General features: G+C 36.3%; 1 protein-coding gene across 1 annotated transcript; it reads right to left on the reverse strand.

Annotated features, from left to right (window-relative positions):
• Positions 1–9,931: 9,931 nt before the first annotated feature.
• On the reverse strand, positions 9,932–12,052 carry LOC149580335 (mitochondrial import inner membrane translocase subunit TIM17-2-like). The gene is made up of 2 exons (XM_089790334.1): positions 11,581–12,052; positions 9,932–10,865 (listed from the first exon to the last, which is right to left on the reverse strand). The coding sequence occupies exons 1-2, from the start codon at positions 11,876–11,878 to the stop codon at positions 10,396–10,398; spliced, it is 768 nt and encodes a 255-aa protein (XP_089646460.1). The 5' UTR covers positions 11,879–12,052; the 3' UTR covers positions 9,932–10,395.
• Between the last annotated feature and the right edge of the window lie 5,413 nt (positions 12,053–17,465).

Genomic DNA, 17,465 nt, shown 5'->3' on the forward strand with positions numbered 1-17,465 from the left:
AGCTAGAAAAGCTTCCTCCTTCCAATAATTAATACATACCCTAGAAGCTACTCCCTTGTAATTAATAATTAAATTAATTAAATACAAAGTCACCTTTAAATTGAATGACTTTATAAGAAATTAATTTAATTTCTTTTTATCCTCCACTTAGACTTTGGAGAACGTGAGAGCTAAAAGATGGGATCATTACAAATCTGCCCTCCTTGAAATTGCTTGTCCTCAAGCAATTAACATAATGGACTCCAACCTCCCACTGGATCCCAATATGTGATATCCATATCGAAGTTAAACCAACTGCAAACCCGCATCATCACAACCAACCCCTGTAGCCTAGCATTCAAAACTTGTGCTGATGAAGTATAAGTCTAGATGTCACTATAAGGCGGCTCCATAGAAGACCTGTGAAATCTCTTCTTCCCAACTGTTGCAACACAAAACTGAATCTTTGTAGATGGTGAAAACAAAGCCCAACTCCACTCAAGAGAGTGATCAATATCAACCATAAACATCAAATTGTCATAAGACAATGTGGCATCCATGTTGAACATAGTACTATCGCAGAAGTGAACATCAACACTTTGTTGATCGATAGTATAATATGACTCTATCACTATATCACTCACCTCATTAGCAATAACAGGTGTACTATCATCAAAGCACGCATCTACAACTGCATGCATACTGCCAAACTCCTTGTTGGATGGTTCAACTGACATAGAAGTGGTTGCTAATATGATAGTATCCTTGCATTCTTCTAATCCCACATCCATGGACTCCATATCACCAACATCATAGCTAAGTGGCTCTATATGCGTCGCAATCCCACCTAAGGAAACAACTTCTTTCTGCACTGGAGCAACATACAAATTTTCAATATTGATGCCCATCTGTCTAGCCATAAGCTGCAACATCATATCCATTCGCTTGTTATGCTCTTCTTGCATCTGCTGCCCCTCTTGTAATGTATTTAGTATCCTGAACATTACACTTTCTTGATCTGAACTGATATACATTTTGTCAAACTCTTTTCCCTTTATCTCGCTGTTCCAAATTCCCTATAAGAACTCCACAGGATGGTAGGACTAATAACTCTGATACCATGGTAATGGACACCCAGGAATGCCCAAAAGCTGAACCAAGGCTAAAATTATATTAACGCTGAGAATGCTGCAATCAATTAGGGAACCCGATATTATTGTATAGTTCCCCCATTATTTTGCTAGCTAGCTAAAGAGAAACCTGTGATTTTCTAGTAAATGCTTGTTCTCCAATAAATAAATAACTAAGCTGGGGTCCCATGGGCACCTGCTTCCTTATAAATAGAGCAGGTGTGGCTGACATTTTTTAGGAATATTTAGAGGGAAGCGATCCCATGAATTTTTTAATTGAATCCTCTTTTTAAAAAATCAGCTTCTAAAATAAAAAAATTTAGTTGTCTCATAAATTATGAAAATAATGAATTATATTTCTTCATAAATTTGTTTAGCGGGATTATTTCATTTTGATGGGAAAATGTTGTTGACAAATGGCAGAAATCTTTCCTAAGCTGGTGGGGCTAAATCCAGCCCCACCCCATTTTCACCTACTCAAATTGAGAGGGCTAAAAATCCAGGGCTCCTATTTTGTAGGAAAAGATTTCAGTTAAAGCTTTAGCCCCCTCTAAAAATTTACCATGGAGCCACCCGCTCCATAAAAATAGAGTCAAGCCCCTCCCATGGAACCCATGCCTAAGCAAGTTGCCAATGTTTGGATGTGTTACTCTTTTTATTGTCCATCAGAACATGCATATATATATAATTCTTGTTGCACTATTTAAATGACTTTAGCGTTCTTGCAATACTATGGTTATTGGTATTGAGATCTGCAATGCCTTTCATGCTTTAGGCATATAGATGGAACACAAAACATACAAGCAAGTTGAGTTTAGTTTTAGTTTTTTCATAAAATGACTACTGTATCTATAATTAATGAAAAGATAATATTTTACATATATTAATTAAATAAATAAATTGATAGTGGAAACAATTAGACTTCAAGAATCAAAACAAAATTACAGTCGGAAACGTAAATTGTTACATATTCTTCACATATGTAGGGTCCATTTATCATTATATGGAGATCTTTATTTACCTTAGGAGGTGCCATTTGAGTGAACATGCACATGATTTTCATTAGCCGAGTTTTATTTAATAAAGTTGCTTATTTAATGGATGATTTTTGGATATTTTATAGTAAGTACTCTTACAAGTGTCTCTAATTAGCCCCTATCATGCATTCACGTAGCCAACCCTCTAAACCTACCATTGCTACGACAATATCCTTTATTAAATCTCATTTATTCTCTACCTTTCTTTTGCAGCTTGACTTTACCTCCAAAAGCTAGCACAATATTTGATCTCTTTAGACAGATACTGTATCTACATTTGAGGGTGTCATTCTGGTCGTTTATGGACATGCAAGGAACAATTGCCTTTGTACCATCAACAAATACCTCTTATCTCCTGTGACATATAGACCCTATAAATCTAGCTTGTCTAATGAATGTTTCAATAAAGCACTTTGGTGGCTACCGAGCATACTAAGGAAATGGATTGTGAGAAAGCTTAGTACATGACTATCTCTAGCAACCCAATGAGCTCTCATCTTCAATGCTCTTACAAAGTCTAAACTAATGAAGATATTGAATGTGACTGTTATTGTAAATGTTATCACTGTATTAAGCACAAAATTGACATTAACCTAATGATCGTTGAACCACGCAAAGATTTATTTTGATTGTACAAATATCATGATTTAAAAGTTGCAGAAAACACAAGCTACTCATTGTCTGCACTGTAAAAATGGGAAAAGCTTCATCTCTTGTCTCAAACATATTTTCAACAAACCAAAAATTTTAATCCTCACCATATAGAAAACATTTATAAAATCTATGTCAATGCTCGTGCATCTGTGCATACCCTTTCCTATCTTCTTTGCCATCTTCTCCTATTTCAATAAATGCCCTGCCAGTACTTTGCAGGAACTATGCTGCCCTGCAGCTCTTGTTAATCTTGACATGCAAGATTTACCTAAAATCAAGTTCATAGATTCTGTTCCCTTTAAAGACTTTAATATTGATGCTCTTCGTGACAAGTTTGATACTCAAATTTATTGTATTAAAAGTGAAATAAAAATATAAACCTTTTAAATTTCATTTTTAACTTGAATTTTTTAGTAAGTTGTATAGAAAGTCTTTTGACTTTCAAAAATGTAATTAAATTGTAGAGACACAAGAAGGCCTATTCTTTCCCAGTCCCTGTCATGTCAAGGATTTCAAATGTTGTCCAAAATGGAATACTGTCTGAGGTGTGTTCTTTGATGATGGGAATAACCTTTCGTTGTGTCTAAATGCTAAATCAACTTCGGAAAAGTCAGTAAAATATTAGACCATTATTAATATTGCTTGGAAAATTATGTTTCAGAGGATTATTTTCACTTGCCAACCAAATCTTTAATGTCTTGGCAAATGCCAAGAATTAGAATTTTACATCAAAGATGACAATGAAATGAACATATATTCTGTAACCAAACAATTTAAAGAAAATTTTCATGGGCTGAAAATGTTTTATTGATTAACCACCCATGATTGATCAAAACTAGTTGCGGATGATTATAGATCCACCTTCATACTTCATGGACTGCCTTAATAGCCAACACACTGAAATCAAACTCTTTATTCTAGTAAGGGACTTAAACTTGCTAATTCACCAATGATTCTCTCCCTGTAACAAGCTAGAAATTCCACATCAAGGGCTCCTTGAATTGTCTGATGTAAAAGATTTGCACAATGAATTACAATCGGGATCTCATTAAACAAGGGTGAAGAAGATAACCGTAGCTGCCATCTACTTCAGGCAGTGCCTTTCACACTTACCAATGTTCTTGCAACTCTCTTGAACTGTTAAATATTGAAATTACAAAAGACCTGATAAGAAAGTTTGTTCTGGTTTTCTTTTGACAACATTCTTGTTCATAGCTTAAGCTTAGTAGAAATTTTAACCATTTGAAAATTAGTTTTGCACTCGTGCTTATACTCTCCATTCAAGAAAGAATCACATATGAGATTGCGAAAGTGACACTTTGCAAGGAGGGAATCACAGCTGACCTGACCATGATTCAAGTCATCTTTTGACTTGTCCACTCCATAAAAATATGACTGGGTTGAAGGGATCTAATGTGTAATGTACTTTTTAAGTTTTTGAATACTGTCAAGGGTTTAAGAGACCTCATGGCAATCCTTACTGATCATACAAAAGGGAATCATTCAGATGGGCAGGGAGGTTCCTTTCAGAGAAATAAATGAAGTAATGAATGTCAGCCATGTACTTACACTATCAAATAAGCAGCAAAACGCGAGGATTCAGAAAATGGCAAAAGGAAACCATTCTGTGTGAGCTTTCTGCCATTAAAGAAAATGCCTCATAGTATGGCAATTTGATTCAGAAGTTGCCATTCATTCTTCTTAACAATTAAGAGAAGTTACAACCAACAACAACAAAAAGCTCAAAAAGAAATTACAGGTGAACTGGACACTAGCAATTGTGTTACCACCTTGCTGCCACACACACAAAGAACTATTCAAATTTCTTTTTCCAAATCAAAACACGCAACATTTCAGCCAATAGGACATAGCAACCTCGATAGACTTTAATTTGAGTACAATTTTTATATGTTCATTTTTAGATTTAAAATAGTTGATTTTTTTTCCATCTCTGAATCGGATATGATCCTGAAAGGGGTATTGGATCCAGACATTTCATATATGGCCCAGATGTTGCCTTGTATAAGGATACATCCAGATATGACACTTGTCTCATATCCAGCAGTGTATAATATCTGTAACCAGAATCTGTTGATCTGGCAAACCTGTTTACCACAGATGATCTTGAGTGAACAATAACAAAACTAGGTGGGCATGTTTACACATGGGGGATAAATAATGTTCTGCAGATTATGTTTCCTGATTTCAACAACCAGAATTGTTAACCGTATCAATTGACCCAACCACCCATATGAAAAATATGCCAAAGATACAAGAAGGGTGTAGTGTTCCAAGATCTAGAGAAGGCACAGTCAGGAACACATTTTAGATGACAGACCTCTACAAGAACAGGACTATCCTTCTAGCTGATTGCAAGTTCAAAGAGAACCTTAGCTGAACCTCGTGTGTCAGAAATGCTAATGTGTCCATGAGTAGGACAACACAAAATGATACAGTCACATGCACTGAATACAACAGAAAAGTCTTAGGCTACCATTGTGTATCTTTTTCTCTCAAATTGGCAAAGAAAATGCAAAAATACTTTTGGGAAAAGGAACTTGGGACATTAAAGACTAGAAAATTGAGTGATTGACTCTGCATGCATCATAAAACTGAATTAATTGTATATTAAACTGCAAATCATGTAGGCAGTTTGCATTGTGTTGTCATTGATATCAAACTTGTTGATGTTGATGACTTAGAGAGAGATCAAAAGTATGTGTCACTGTTGTTGCCACCAATGACAAAAGGGGCGATTGTTAACAGTATGTGTTCAGTGTTGTCATCGATTTCAACCTTCTATTTGCACTAATGTCCACCTAATAGAATGTTGTGTTGCCTGATCTATGGAAGCTGATAGAAATCCAGAGTGAGTAATCAGATGTTGTTCTGATGTTTGGTGATGATATTAAGTCAATGTTTTGTTTCTGGAAGGTGACAATATGGGAAGATGCAAGAAAGAGTATTTTAAGTCCTCGTGGGAGCATGCTCTGGATTCCTTCGCCTAAGAAGGTGATGACTTGCAATTCTGGTTGTAATGTCTATGGTCTGTGAACATTGTGCTATCATGTTTTCACGTACCCAGTAGTTCAAAGGTTGAAGTTCTGAATCGTTGTTTGTTGACAGTGAAGCTGGATGTCAAGATTGGTTTGGAGAATGCTCTGAATTGCTCCGCATTGGTGCTTTTGTGTGCACAGTTTGGTGTACATGTTCAGAATGTTTGTGCAATGTCTAGTTTAGAAATCTTGTGCTGGTTTGCTCCACAAGCAAAGATATGGTGTTCTATCGTTTGGCATCATTGTTTGTGTTGGTCTCTGGCTGACTCAGTGGATTGTCTTAATTGAATTATGTTTTTTTGGTCCGGATATGCTTTTCAAGATGAGTTAAGAAATTGTAATGGATTTTAATGTTTTGTGTTTAGATCTGCACTAAGTTATGTGCATTGGAGATAGTTTTTGAGCTGACAGGTTAACATGTTTTAGTGTTTTGCTACATGTAACAGTTGATGTCATTAATGGTCAATGTTGCATTGTGTGTGCTTCATTTAAATCAATTGTGGGAGGTGTATTATGATGTATTTAGGTCCTTTTTATCTCCTGATGCGGAATGCATTGAGCACAAGAGTTCATGGTGGCCAATTTGGTGTAAATACTGTTCATCTTTACTGTGGCCAACCTAGTTGAGGTTTTCAGTGATGAAGTTGATGCATATGGTAGGTGTACAAATGTTTGAGTTGAGTATAATTTTAATGTGAAATCAATGTGATGCAAATGTGGAAGAGCAGATATGAGACTATCAGAGATTGACAGAGTTTGTGGCAATATTTGTTTGATATGATCAAGAGATTCTACATTATTTCAATTCATTGATTCCCTGTGCCTGCTAGAAGACAGCGAGTTTTTCTGACGGCTTGTACAGTTTTTGATGCAGTGCAAGGCAGGAGAATCCCCAAAGGAGATGTCCTAGCCCCCAGCAAATAACCACACAGAAGAAGAATAAATAATAACACAGATATTTAGATCTAAAATAATGCCAATTCTCATAATATAATCATAAGATTTACATCCAACATGCCCAGCTGTAAGGCCTTCCAGGTTGCGGCCAGATACATAAACAATTACAATAGTAATTCTGCAAGATCCCTCAAGATCCCATCCAAACCCTAGCTAGTCCAGATCCACATTCTGGTAGAAACCTCCAAGGAAGATCTCAACTTGTGCTCACAAGCCCACCAAGCAATCTCTTTGTTTTCCAAGACTTAGCTACTAGCCCTTCTCAAACTTTATCCAAGATCCAAGTGTAAACTGCCTCACATTCGGCACTACGTCCACACACTCTGGGAAAAATTCTCTCACTCAACTACTCCATCTTCCATGCTCTTCTCCAAGTTAGTTCATGAATAATGACAAGACAAGGCCCTCTACTTGTAGCAAACCAAGCCACAAGTCAGCCACTAGCAAGTTACATTAAATAAACCCTCTAGCCACAAGTTACAGTTAATAATGCCACCTATTAAATGCCTTTTCCCTCTTTTCTCCATTTTCTTATTCATTTTAATTTTTTCCTTCTAATTTTCGTCACTTTCTCTCTCCAATTTTTTTTTAATATTTTTTTTTAAAAAATTGAAAAAAAAAACAAAAACAAAATTATTTCCCCCTTTATTTTTTAATGCAAGATGCTCCTGCATCAGACTCCCTAGGTAGATAGAAAAGTGTGTCCCACATTTTGACACCAAAAGAAATATCTGCAACCATCTTCATCTTCACCAAAGGCTTCCACTCCATCAAGGACAATAAAACCAATCTGTACATCATCCATATCTACATCCATCTGTCAAACAACAAAATATCAATCATCCAATCAGCATGCTCACTCCCAGGAACAAACAGAACATAATGCTTCATCAGCAAAACCTCATTCACATTAGCAACTAATGAATCCACACCAGTAACAACAAACCCCGCATCAGCAGCAATATGTAGATCTCCATCAACACATTTCAAGCTCTCAACACCAACAATCTTATTGCTCACAACAAGATGTTCCACAACATACAACTCACCACCAAAAACCTCTGGATCATCCACAACCCAGTGCTCTGCAATCTCCATGTCAGACCCAACTGACTGATCATGAAAATCAATCTCCATCCCAGCATCAACAAGGTTAGGAATATCCTTAGCAACAACCTCCAGTTGCTCTGTAGGTTTTGTATCAGACTCCACAAACTGATCAACAATACCAACCTCTTCCACCTCGACTTTGCTATGCCATCTTCTCTCTCAAACAAGTCTTCTAATTGGCCAGACAACTCTCTTCCAAATCGGTAGACTCCAACTCCAATAGCATACAACTTCCTTCTTCTATTTCTCAACTCTTTTAGAAAAAGCAGCATCCACAATAGCATCCATCTGAGCAATCGTCTCATTAATCCTCCTCTCCACTATATCATGGAGATTCACAATCATCCCAAGGTCCAATCCTCTTGAAGCAATCTTCCAAGATCTTCACAAACCCTCTGCAACAAATCACTAACAAATCAATCTTCCCAAACAAGATCAACCTTCCATCTTTGCAACCATAGATCCATCCGCATATCCTCCCAAGGTCCTGGTGCAAACTTTGGTGCTCAGTCTACACACTCAAGAACAACCTTCACTCTGATACCACTTGATGCAGTGCAAGGCAGGAGAATCCCCAAAGGAGATGTCCGAGCCCCCAGCAAATAACCACACAGAAGAAGAATAAATAATAACACAAATATTTAGAACCAAAATAATGCCAATTCTCTCCAATATAATCATGTGTCTCAGTCTTGCAAGTCCTTTGTATCTTGTGCTGAGGTTGCTCACCTCAGCTTGCAAGTCCATATCAAGAGCAGTGAGCTCCTTGGCCTTTGGCCTAAAGCATTGTAATTAGTTCTTCACACATTGAGTATGTTTCTCACTGTAGTTTTTCCCATATTGGATTTTCCACATAAAAATACAGTGTTTATGTGTTTGTTGCAATATCTTTCATTGATGATTAGTTGGATAAAGATAATTAATAAGTGTTTGTGAGAGAAAAAGTTTGAAATTTGTTAAAGCCTGATTCACCTCACCTTCCCCACAATCTTGTGGTGATGATGTGGATGGCGAGTTCACAAGTGTGGCCATCAATGACAAAGGGGTGATTATTGGCAATTTGCATTGTATTGCCATTGATGTCAAATTTGTTGGTGTTGAATAGTAAATACTAAAAGAAAGGAATTAGTTGTGCTTGTCATTGGTGTTGCCATCAATGATAAGGTAGGAGATTGTTAGCAATAAGAACACAATAATCCTTCCAGCTGATTGTAAGTTCAAAGAGAAAACCTCAGTTGAACCTCGTGTCAGAAGAGCCAATGCATACATTAGTATGAGAATACGAAAGGATATAGCCACATACTGTGAATACAACAGAAGAGTCTTAAGCTACCATTATTTTTTCTCATGCAAATTGGCAACAAAAATGCAAAATAACTACAGTTTGAAAAAGGAAATCTAAGGACATTAAAGACTAAAAAATTGGATCTGCAAGCATTGTTAAATTGAATTGATTGTATATAAATGAGAAAACCAAAGATTTAGTCTTACAAGTTTGAAACAATGACTGGACTAGTCAAGTAATAATGATCACACAAACATCAAACAAGGCTGACTAACGAAAAGACAGCATGGTAATCCCTTCAGTCTCTTCTCTCTCCATTCTTTACTGGCCCAAAAAGCAAGTACAATAATATTCTCAATGGAACAGAGGTTAACACGAGTCCTTGATTTCTTACCATCCACTTTGAAAAAGATTAACTTTGCCTGGTTTGAATCAATGTACTCATAATTTTCCAGAGATTGTAAGAGACAATACATGGAAAAAGTCAATACTAATTAAAATTCAAGAAAAAGAGACAATAGAATTTCATTGCCCACAGATAAACCAAAAACAAGAGTACTTTTTGAAGTCCCATCCACGTGCAATGCAGGCAATATACTTCATAAATGTTTCACATGAATATGTTTGAGGAAGCAATCCCAGAATAGTTAAATGAACAAAGTTATCTTTTCAATCAAAGACAGAAATTGACAATATAGGTAAAGAATTTCATAAGGTAGAATCTGAATAAAGCAGAAGGAGCTCCATTAAAAAACTAAGCGTTCATATAACTTTGAAGACATACTTATAGAAGTAAATCACAACAATCTAATTGAAATAAACCTGTGGCACTTAATCTCTCCATCTCAAGCATGCTGAAGAATCTCACAGTGCAAGCAAATTCAATCCAATTATACACAAAACAGAATTCTAGGCAGAGACGTTGCTAAGCAGAATTGATACCTGCACTTGCACTAAATACTTCATCAAGCTCTTTGAGAAGGACACAACAGTACTACAAGTATCCTTATCCCTTTTAGGAGAGTAGCAGGATATCTTATGGTCTCACATCAAAACTCACATAACCATCCCTTGCAGATAAGAACCAGTATAGTTTTTGTTTATATAAATAGGATAAGATCTACACAGAAAAAAGACAAGTGTTGTATCAGACATGGATTGATAAACAAGAAAACCAGATCTAGCTTTCATTTCACATCAAAATTGGGAACAGGTGGAGCGGAGCTGGAGTCAAAAATATCCAAATTTTCCTTCTTCGGTTCCTCTTTTTTCTTAGAAAACCATCCAGAAAGAAACCCTCCCTTATCACTACTTTCTTCACGGCCCTGATGCCCAAGGTCAGAGGTCAAACCTGAGGTGTTTTCCTTCGTGAATTCACCGCCCATCGACCTGCCTACTTGCTGCTGATGTGGATTCATTTGATTGGTTCCTGGTATGCCACCCATATAAGCAGAAGGTAGCCCTGCCGGGGGAATCCCCCTTCCAGGATAGCCCATCCCCATTGGAGGGAACTGCTCCTCTAACTTTGGGGGTGGTGGCGGGGCCAACATTTTGTTCATGAGAATACCTGCACCTTCAATCAGTGCTAACAGAATGCCTCCAAATATGGCACTTCTGGTAGCAGATTTCAGGCCCTGCCTCATTTGGAGGAACCCACCTGTAGCCAAAGAAACTTCATCCTTTTAAAAGAAAAACTAAAGAAATTAATGTTATTAAAGTTAATTCTGAGGAAAATCCATAGCTAAAGTTCACGTGCAAGGGTACAAGGATGAGGATACAGAAAAGGACCAGATTCATTCTGAAATATGCTATGCGGGCATATGATGTTATCACGGGAGTATATAACTATGGATGCATTGTACACTGAAAGGAAATATACAAATAAGAATGAATGGAATATCTACAGATATATGGGTGTCTCCCACGCGTATGGAACAGGTCATCTGGCCTTGACTTTGAGCAAGAAAAGTAAAACCATAAGAATTATTATTAATAGATGCTTTTGTGTGCATTTCATAGGCACAACTCTCGTTGATTGATTATCTAATTTTAAGAAAAAAATTACAAAAATTAGACTAGTTCAAAAATAAATGAAAAAAAGGCCTGTATGGGCATCTGGGTATGGATAAGCTGATGGAGATATGGGGTACAGCAACAGAGATGAGTTCTAGCCTGAAACTTCTGTTCTTCGTCACAAGGAAAAGCATAAGATTTTCTGAAAATTACTTCCAGCTTTGTTAATATAGATGCTATATTTTCTGAAAATTATGTCTCGTGTCTATATCTAATTAATTTAACATACGTTTTGACACAGTCTGAAAATACCCCTAAATTTTAGACTTTTGGACAATTTGGAGAGAGAAAAGAAATACCTGTAGCAGCGCCTGCAGCAATAGAATTCCATGGATCCTCTTTCTGCCTGAGGAAGACCATCCCACAATCAAAGGCTGAAAAAAGACCTCCCCACACGGCAAAGCTGCCGCCTACCCTGGGGGCATTGAGAGCCACTGCCTGTATACCGCCATGAAAACGCTCTCCTCTGGGAGAATTCTTGAGACCCACTATGAAGTGGAATACTGAACCCCCAACTGCCCCCATGCTGAAGGCACCACCGAGGTCATCGAGAATCCTATCGGGGCAAGGCTCCCTCACATGATCGGGCATTGCCATTGGGGTTGCTCTATTGTCCGCTTATATGCTTCTACAATGATGAACGCCCGATGTGGGTTTTGCCGTGATGCTGTGAGAGCATGGGTGGATTGGATTGTAGAACTTTCTTATCTTCAATATCTGGGAAATGCAGAAATACCTTTGCCGATATTGCCACCAAACGCTTCTCAGCATGTATTTTTAGTTAAAATGTTCCCATCAAGTTCTTCTTAGCATGTATTTTTTTTGGGTAAATGTTTTTTTTTTTTTTTTTTTTTTAAAAAACTACTACTGGAGAGTTTGAATCATTTCGAGGGTAGTGACTATACAGGCTCATTAATTTTGCTTTTACCATGTGAGATTTTACAACTTTAAAGGAAAAAAAAAATTTATCCCCTTGCTATGAATGTCGAAATTTGTGTCTTAATAGCCTTGCCCATTTCGAGTGCTTATTCCTTTCACAATTTTGGGTTACAATTTGTTTGTGTTTTGTTCGCATTAGTAATGTTTTAAAAAATGTATAACTTGTCTATTTTGAAGTTATAAAATAAGAATCATAATGTTTTTGAATAATAAAGCAACCAAAACAAGGGGGTTGGCCCTTACATAAGACAAACTAGCTTACAACCAGTAGATTAACATCCAAACAAAAGATTACCCCCTAATATTGCTTAACAAAACAAAAACATTATTCGAAAGAGCATACTAATAAAATCTACCAGACTTCCTACTAAGATGACCTAAAACAGACTAATTAAAAGAAATGAGTTTTTTAAACAAAGGCAACACAACCTTTAAACTGACTAAGTCCTTAAACCAGCAAACCAACAAACACATAAAACAGAGATGAGCAAGCCCTAATTGGGCTTCTTCTTCTCATTCTTCCCTTTGAGGAGGATGTTGGCCCAATTTTCAGCTAGGGAATCGAAAAGCATTATGGAGTCCTTGTGAGTCAAGTCCTCCTGGTTGTCCTTCAACAAGTGCAAGGTAGTGGTTGTCGCATGTGTTACCTTAATGGTGAACTTTGACAAAAATTTGGCTCTCTCCTCCAAAGCCTGCATCCTCTCTCTCAGGTCTTTAACCTCCAAATTGTGGGTCTCCTCACTATCCTAGCTTACCACCTGATTGCCCTCCAACATGTCCTTGTCATTTTCCTACAAAACCAGGGGGTTAGAAATAATCTTTTTTTTAGGTATCACCCTAGTCAGAGAGGACACCAACGTAGGGGAGGGGGCTCTTTCTACCATTTCCGAGAACTGATCTTGCATGAGGTCCACCCTACTCATGGTAATAGAAGCCGAGACATGGGTCATCTCATTGTTCCCCTTATCCTCACCACCCAAGCTTGACATAGAAGAGTCTGAAATTTCCACCTCCTTATCCTCCTCATTCCCCAAGCCATAGTTTGACGTCTTCTATAACAACCAATTTTCTCGGGTCTTAATTAACAACTAACATACTGGAAGAAATATAGATATTACTTAATTTTCATAGGAAGACAGTTAAATCAATTTCGTTCATATGAAAGAGATTGATGGTTAAAATTAGTTTATTAAAATTTCTTAACTAAGAACTTAAAACACCATCAATGAATTACCATAAAAATTAAAATCCACATAACATGGAATTCAAAATAAAAAATCATTATAGGGATGCTTCTGCAACCACCCAAGTTAGTCCACAAATGCCACTATAACAATATCAAATAACAACTACCATCTAATACCACTATATCAAAATCAAATGACGATTATCCTTAAATACCACTAAATAAAATTAGGGCATCACATACCACTGTATCTATTAGGGCTTTAGATACTACTGAATCAATTATGGCTTTCAATACCACTATATCATTTAGGGATCTAGATACCACTGAATCAATTAGGGCTTCAGATTCCACTAAATCAATTAGGGTTTTAGATACCACTGTATCATTTAGGGCTCCAGATATCAGTGTATCATTCCTTTCCTTCTGATTGCTTAATTTTGGCAATAGCTCAAGATTAGAAGCTATGCTCATATTTGATATTCATATAAATGAAAAACAATCCATAAATCTATCTCTTGCATCTAGCTATAAAATAACTACAATTATAATATAACTCAATTAATCTTACCTTCTTGCATAAACATCATAAAAGTGATAATACATGTTTCTGACAAACAATTGAATGTATAGCTTATATTTGTCTGTTGTACATTTGACAACTTGGGGAGAGGTGAAATATTGTCAAGGGCTTAACCACCCAACCTCGGACCTTAACTTATTCCCCAGACAATCTCTAATGAGAAAGGCCCTCCCTACCCAAAATTAGACTGGGAACATCTGTCATCTACTGAGCATCTTGGTATTTAAACACACCATTCAACTTGATAGTAGGAGGATACAATTAACAGGATCATGCATGAGCTATTAAATGATCCCTAAAAATGATAAACATTGTTATGTCATATCTAATTTTGTTGCATGTTATTTCAGATTCCTTTCTCTCACCTCATCACCCATTTTCTTGGTTACACAGTCAGGTGAGTCCCAGGTGTTCAGAATTCTTAGAACAACTAGTTCTTTTAGTTGATTCTCAACTATTTCATAATTAACATATATTTCAGCTTATTAGAGTCTATGATTACGTGATTATGTTCTTTAAAGATTTCAGATTTGATTGTTCAATTCTAATATCTAGGGGCATAATGATTTATGAATCCATACTATGGTTGCTCGGTTACCACTTGCCATGATCTAATCTATTTTAAAGAGAATTAATTATGTAATATCAACCAGATATCAAACAAGATATTATCATGATAAGTATTGTAGCATACTCCTATATAAATCGAAAATGTTGTAGCAAACTGGTAGAAGTTACATTGCAATGTTTGGTTTTGGGTTAATCACATAACTTGATATGTTCTGTAAGATGAATGGTGTTTGTTGAAAGTTCAACAACCTACCTCAATGCTAGTTACTAGTATAAATGTTGCTCTCCATTTGTGGTTGGTATCATGGAAAAGACAGGTGCTTGAAACATATAAAAGTCGGGTGTGTGGATCTTGCTAAATGATTTTGTATCTACACGTCTTTTAAAGAAAGAGACTTGCATAAATATTTATCAACCAACTTTTGAAATTATTGAACCATACTATAACACATCAAGTATAAATGATGGTAAATCATAGCTACAGTTATGGAAATCACTTGTAAAAACAAATGTCATAGAAATAACATGAACTATAATGGTTTTACACATGACCTATTATAAGTTTAGGTCTGTCCTAAAGTAATTGCAATTCGACTTGGTAACCAGCTCTCCTTCCATTGATGTGGACGTATCCAAAATGAAAAGATACCTAATCTTCAATGATGATTGAATCACATATGGAAGAATTATAAGGCGCTGCTAGTGAATAGAAAGTGCAGAAATAATAGTGAATTTCGGTACATGAGATATCTGGAAATCGGGTGTTATGGAGGGCAGAGAGAAGATTGGAAATGTAGAAGAAGAAATTTGAAAATGTGGAAAACATATGGAATACGCCCCTATCTAACTCCTCTCATGACTAAATTAAAAGGAAGGTTGTGCCTTCTTGGCTTTCATCGATTATATAACATATGTCAATTCGAATACTAAGTATTAAATCGATTTAACATGCCAAGTGCTAATCAGTTAAAAGCAAAATATTAAAATGGAAGAATAGAGTTGGAAGATTATAATTCAAATACTATTATAATTCAAATGTTATTATAATTTGAATATTATTATAATCTTATATTTATATATGTACATGTAAATATTAATGGGGTGACAACACTTTATTAAATTATTATAATATTATGGTGCCATTTCATTTTTTTATCTATATGTACGTATATAGATATATCTATTATAATAATAAGGTGAAAGATCATATTAAATCCTTTGAGGTATGTTTTATGTTTTAACTCAATTATTTATGTTTCTCAAATTATTTATTTAAAAAGCTCATGCAAGTCCTATAGATATATCATGTTTCAAGTTACTAGGTCTTCAACCCATCTGCTCAGTGATGGTGATGCTCCTGTGCCTAATTCTTTTCTGATAATGCGTCCACCCCTTTGACGTGCTTCCTCCAAGGAAATTCTCCATAGTTAAATATATTATCATAATAAATTATTTAATCATAAATAATCATAACGGTTAACAATATTTTTCAATTCCATGAATTCGTGATAAATGATCAACTGGCATGTTATCTTCACTTGAAATTATAACGACTAACCATCTTACCATTTTGCAAGATTAAGCTATCAACTGACTTCATGTGAACCTCAACGATTATATTTTAAATTAGGTCAAAAATTGGGATGTAACATCTTTTGTTTCACTCTATGTTTGGGGTGGGTCGTCTCTTCAAAATATGAATCCTCCTCTTGCAAAGCAGTGGTCCTCATTTTTCTTTTGGCATTCATTTTCGCAATTCTTCCAGACCTTCATCTTCCACCTCTAACCTCTTCTTTCGAATCCTCTAGCTCCTTCTCCTTTCCTTTCTCTGATTTCACTTTTTTCTAGGAGGGGTGATCTTTCTCTCCTCAGGGGACCCACTTGGTGATGGTTGGAAGGTAGGGGCTCTAGGGTTGGTAATTCTCAAAGGAATATCGTGGGGGATGGGGGTTATGAAGAGCTAGGATATCAACCTCCACAACTCTAGGGGTAACAAGGCCAGATGGAATTGATAAAGATAGAACATCAAACCCTAGTGAAGGATTGTAAAATTAACCCCCTTTTACATCTTTTTCTTAACATCAGAAAAATTATCAATTAATTCATCTAACAAGAAGAAAGGAATATAAATATTTAGGAGGGGAAAATGGTAATAGTAGTGCACACCATACCTCCCTTCTAGGGTGAGATATTTCATCAGCACCAAACAAACTTCATTCCATGGCTCTGAAAGCTTTTTGCCTAGAAACCCACCATGATGGAAAATGGGTTCTTCACCCTCATGAAGGAAGTGATTCAGGTTGGCTTCATCTACAATCCTAGTCACCTTTTGTCATTTTCTCCCTTTCATCACAAGGCTTGTCACCAAACAAATAATTTCCTCAAACACCTAAAACATAATACCATAAACTGTCACCTTTCTATCATCCTAGAAATTCACAAATTGTTGAGAACAACTCTCATCAAAACCATTCAGCACATCCATGAACAAGACCAATCCCCCCTCCTTTAGCATGTACCAAGTTAGGGGTTTACGGGCACTGTCCTCAATCATCGAAGGCTTAATACAAATAGATCTCCCCCCATTGTAGAAACCTTCACCACAACTCTCACTCCTTTCAAAGCTCTAGACCAGAGGCAAATTCTAAACACACAGTCACACTTATGTGAAAAAATAAGTTCCACGAAATACTCGTAAAAGCCTTTACTGTCATGAATACTCGTGTCACTTCTTGGATTTGTTATCACGTGCCAACTGTCATTTCCCCTAGACACTCAATTTCATCATCTCCAAGAAGCTGAAGCCTTTTGAAATTTGAATTATTACTTGGCGGCCAATATGAAATTATGATAAAGTAAATCATAAAAAATACACTCGAATTGTACTTCGATTTACTTTTCCTTTT

This window comes from Cupressus sempervirens, chromosome 1 (genome assembly GCF_028749045.1).
Source record: "Cupressus sempervirens isolate cs-2001-9-10 chromosome 1, ASM2874904v1, whole genome shotgun sequence".
Lineage (NCBI taxonomy): Eukaryota > Viridiplantae > Streptophyta > Pinopsida > Cupressales > Cupressaceae > Cupressus > Cupressus sempervirens.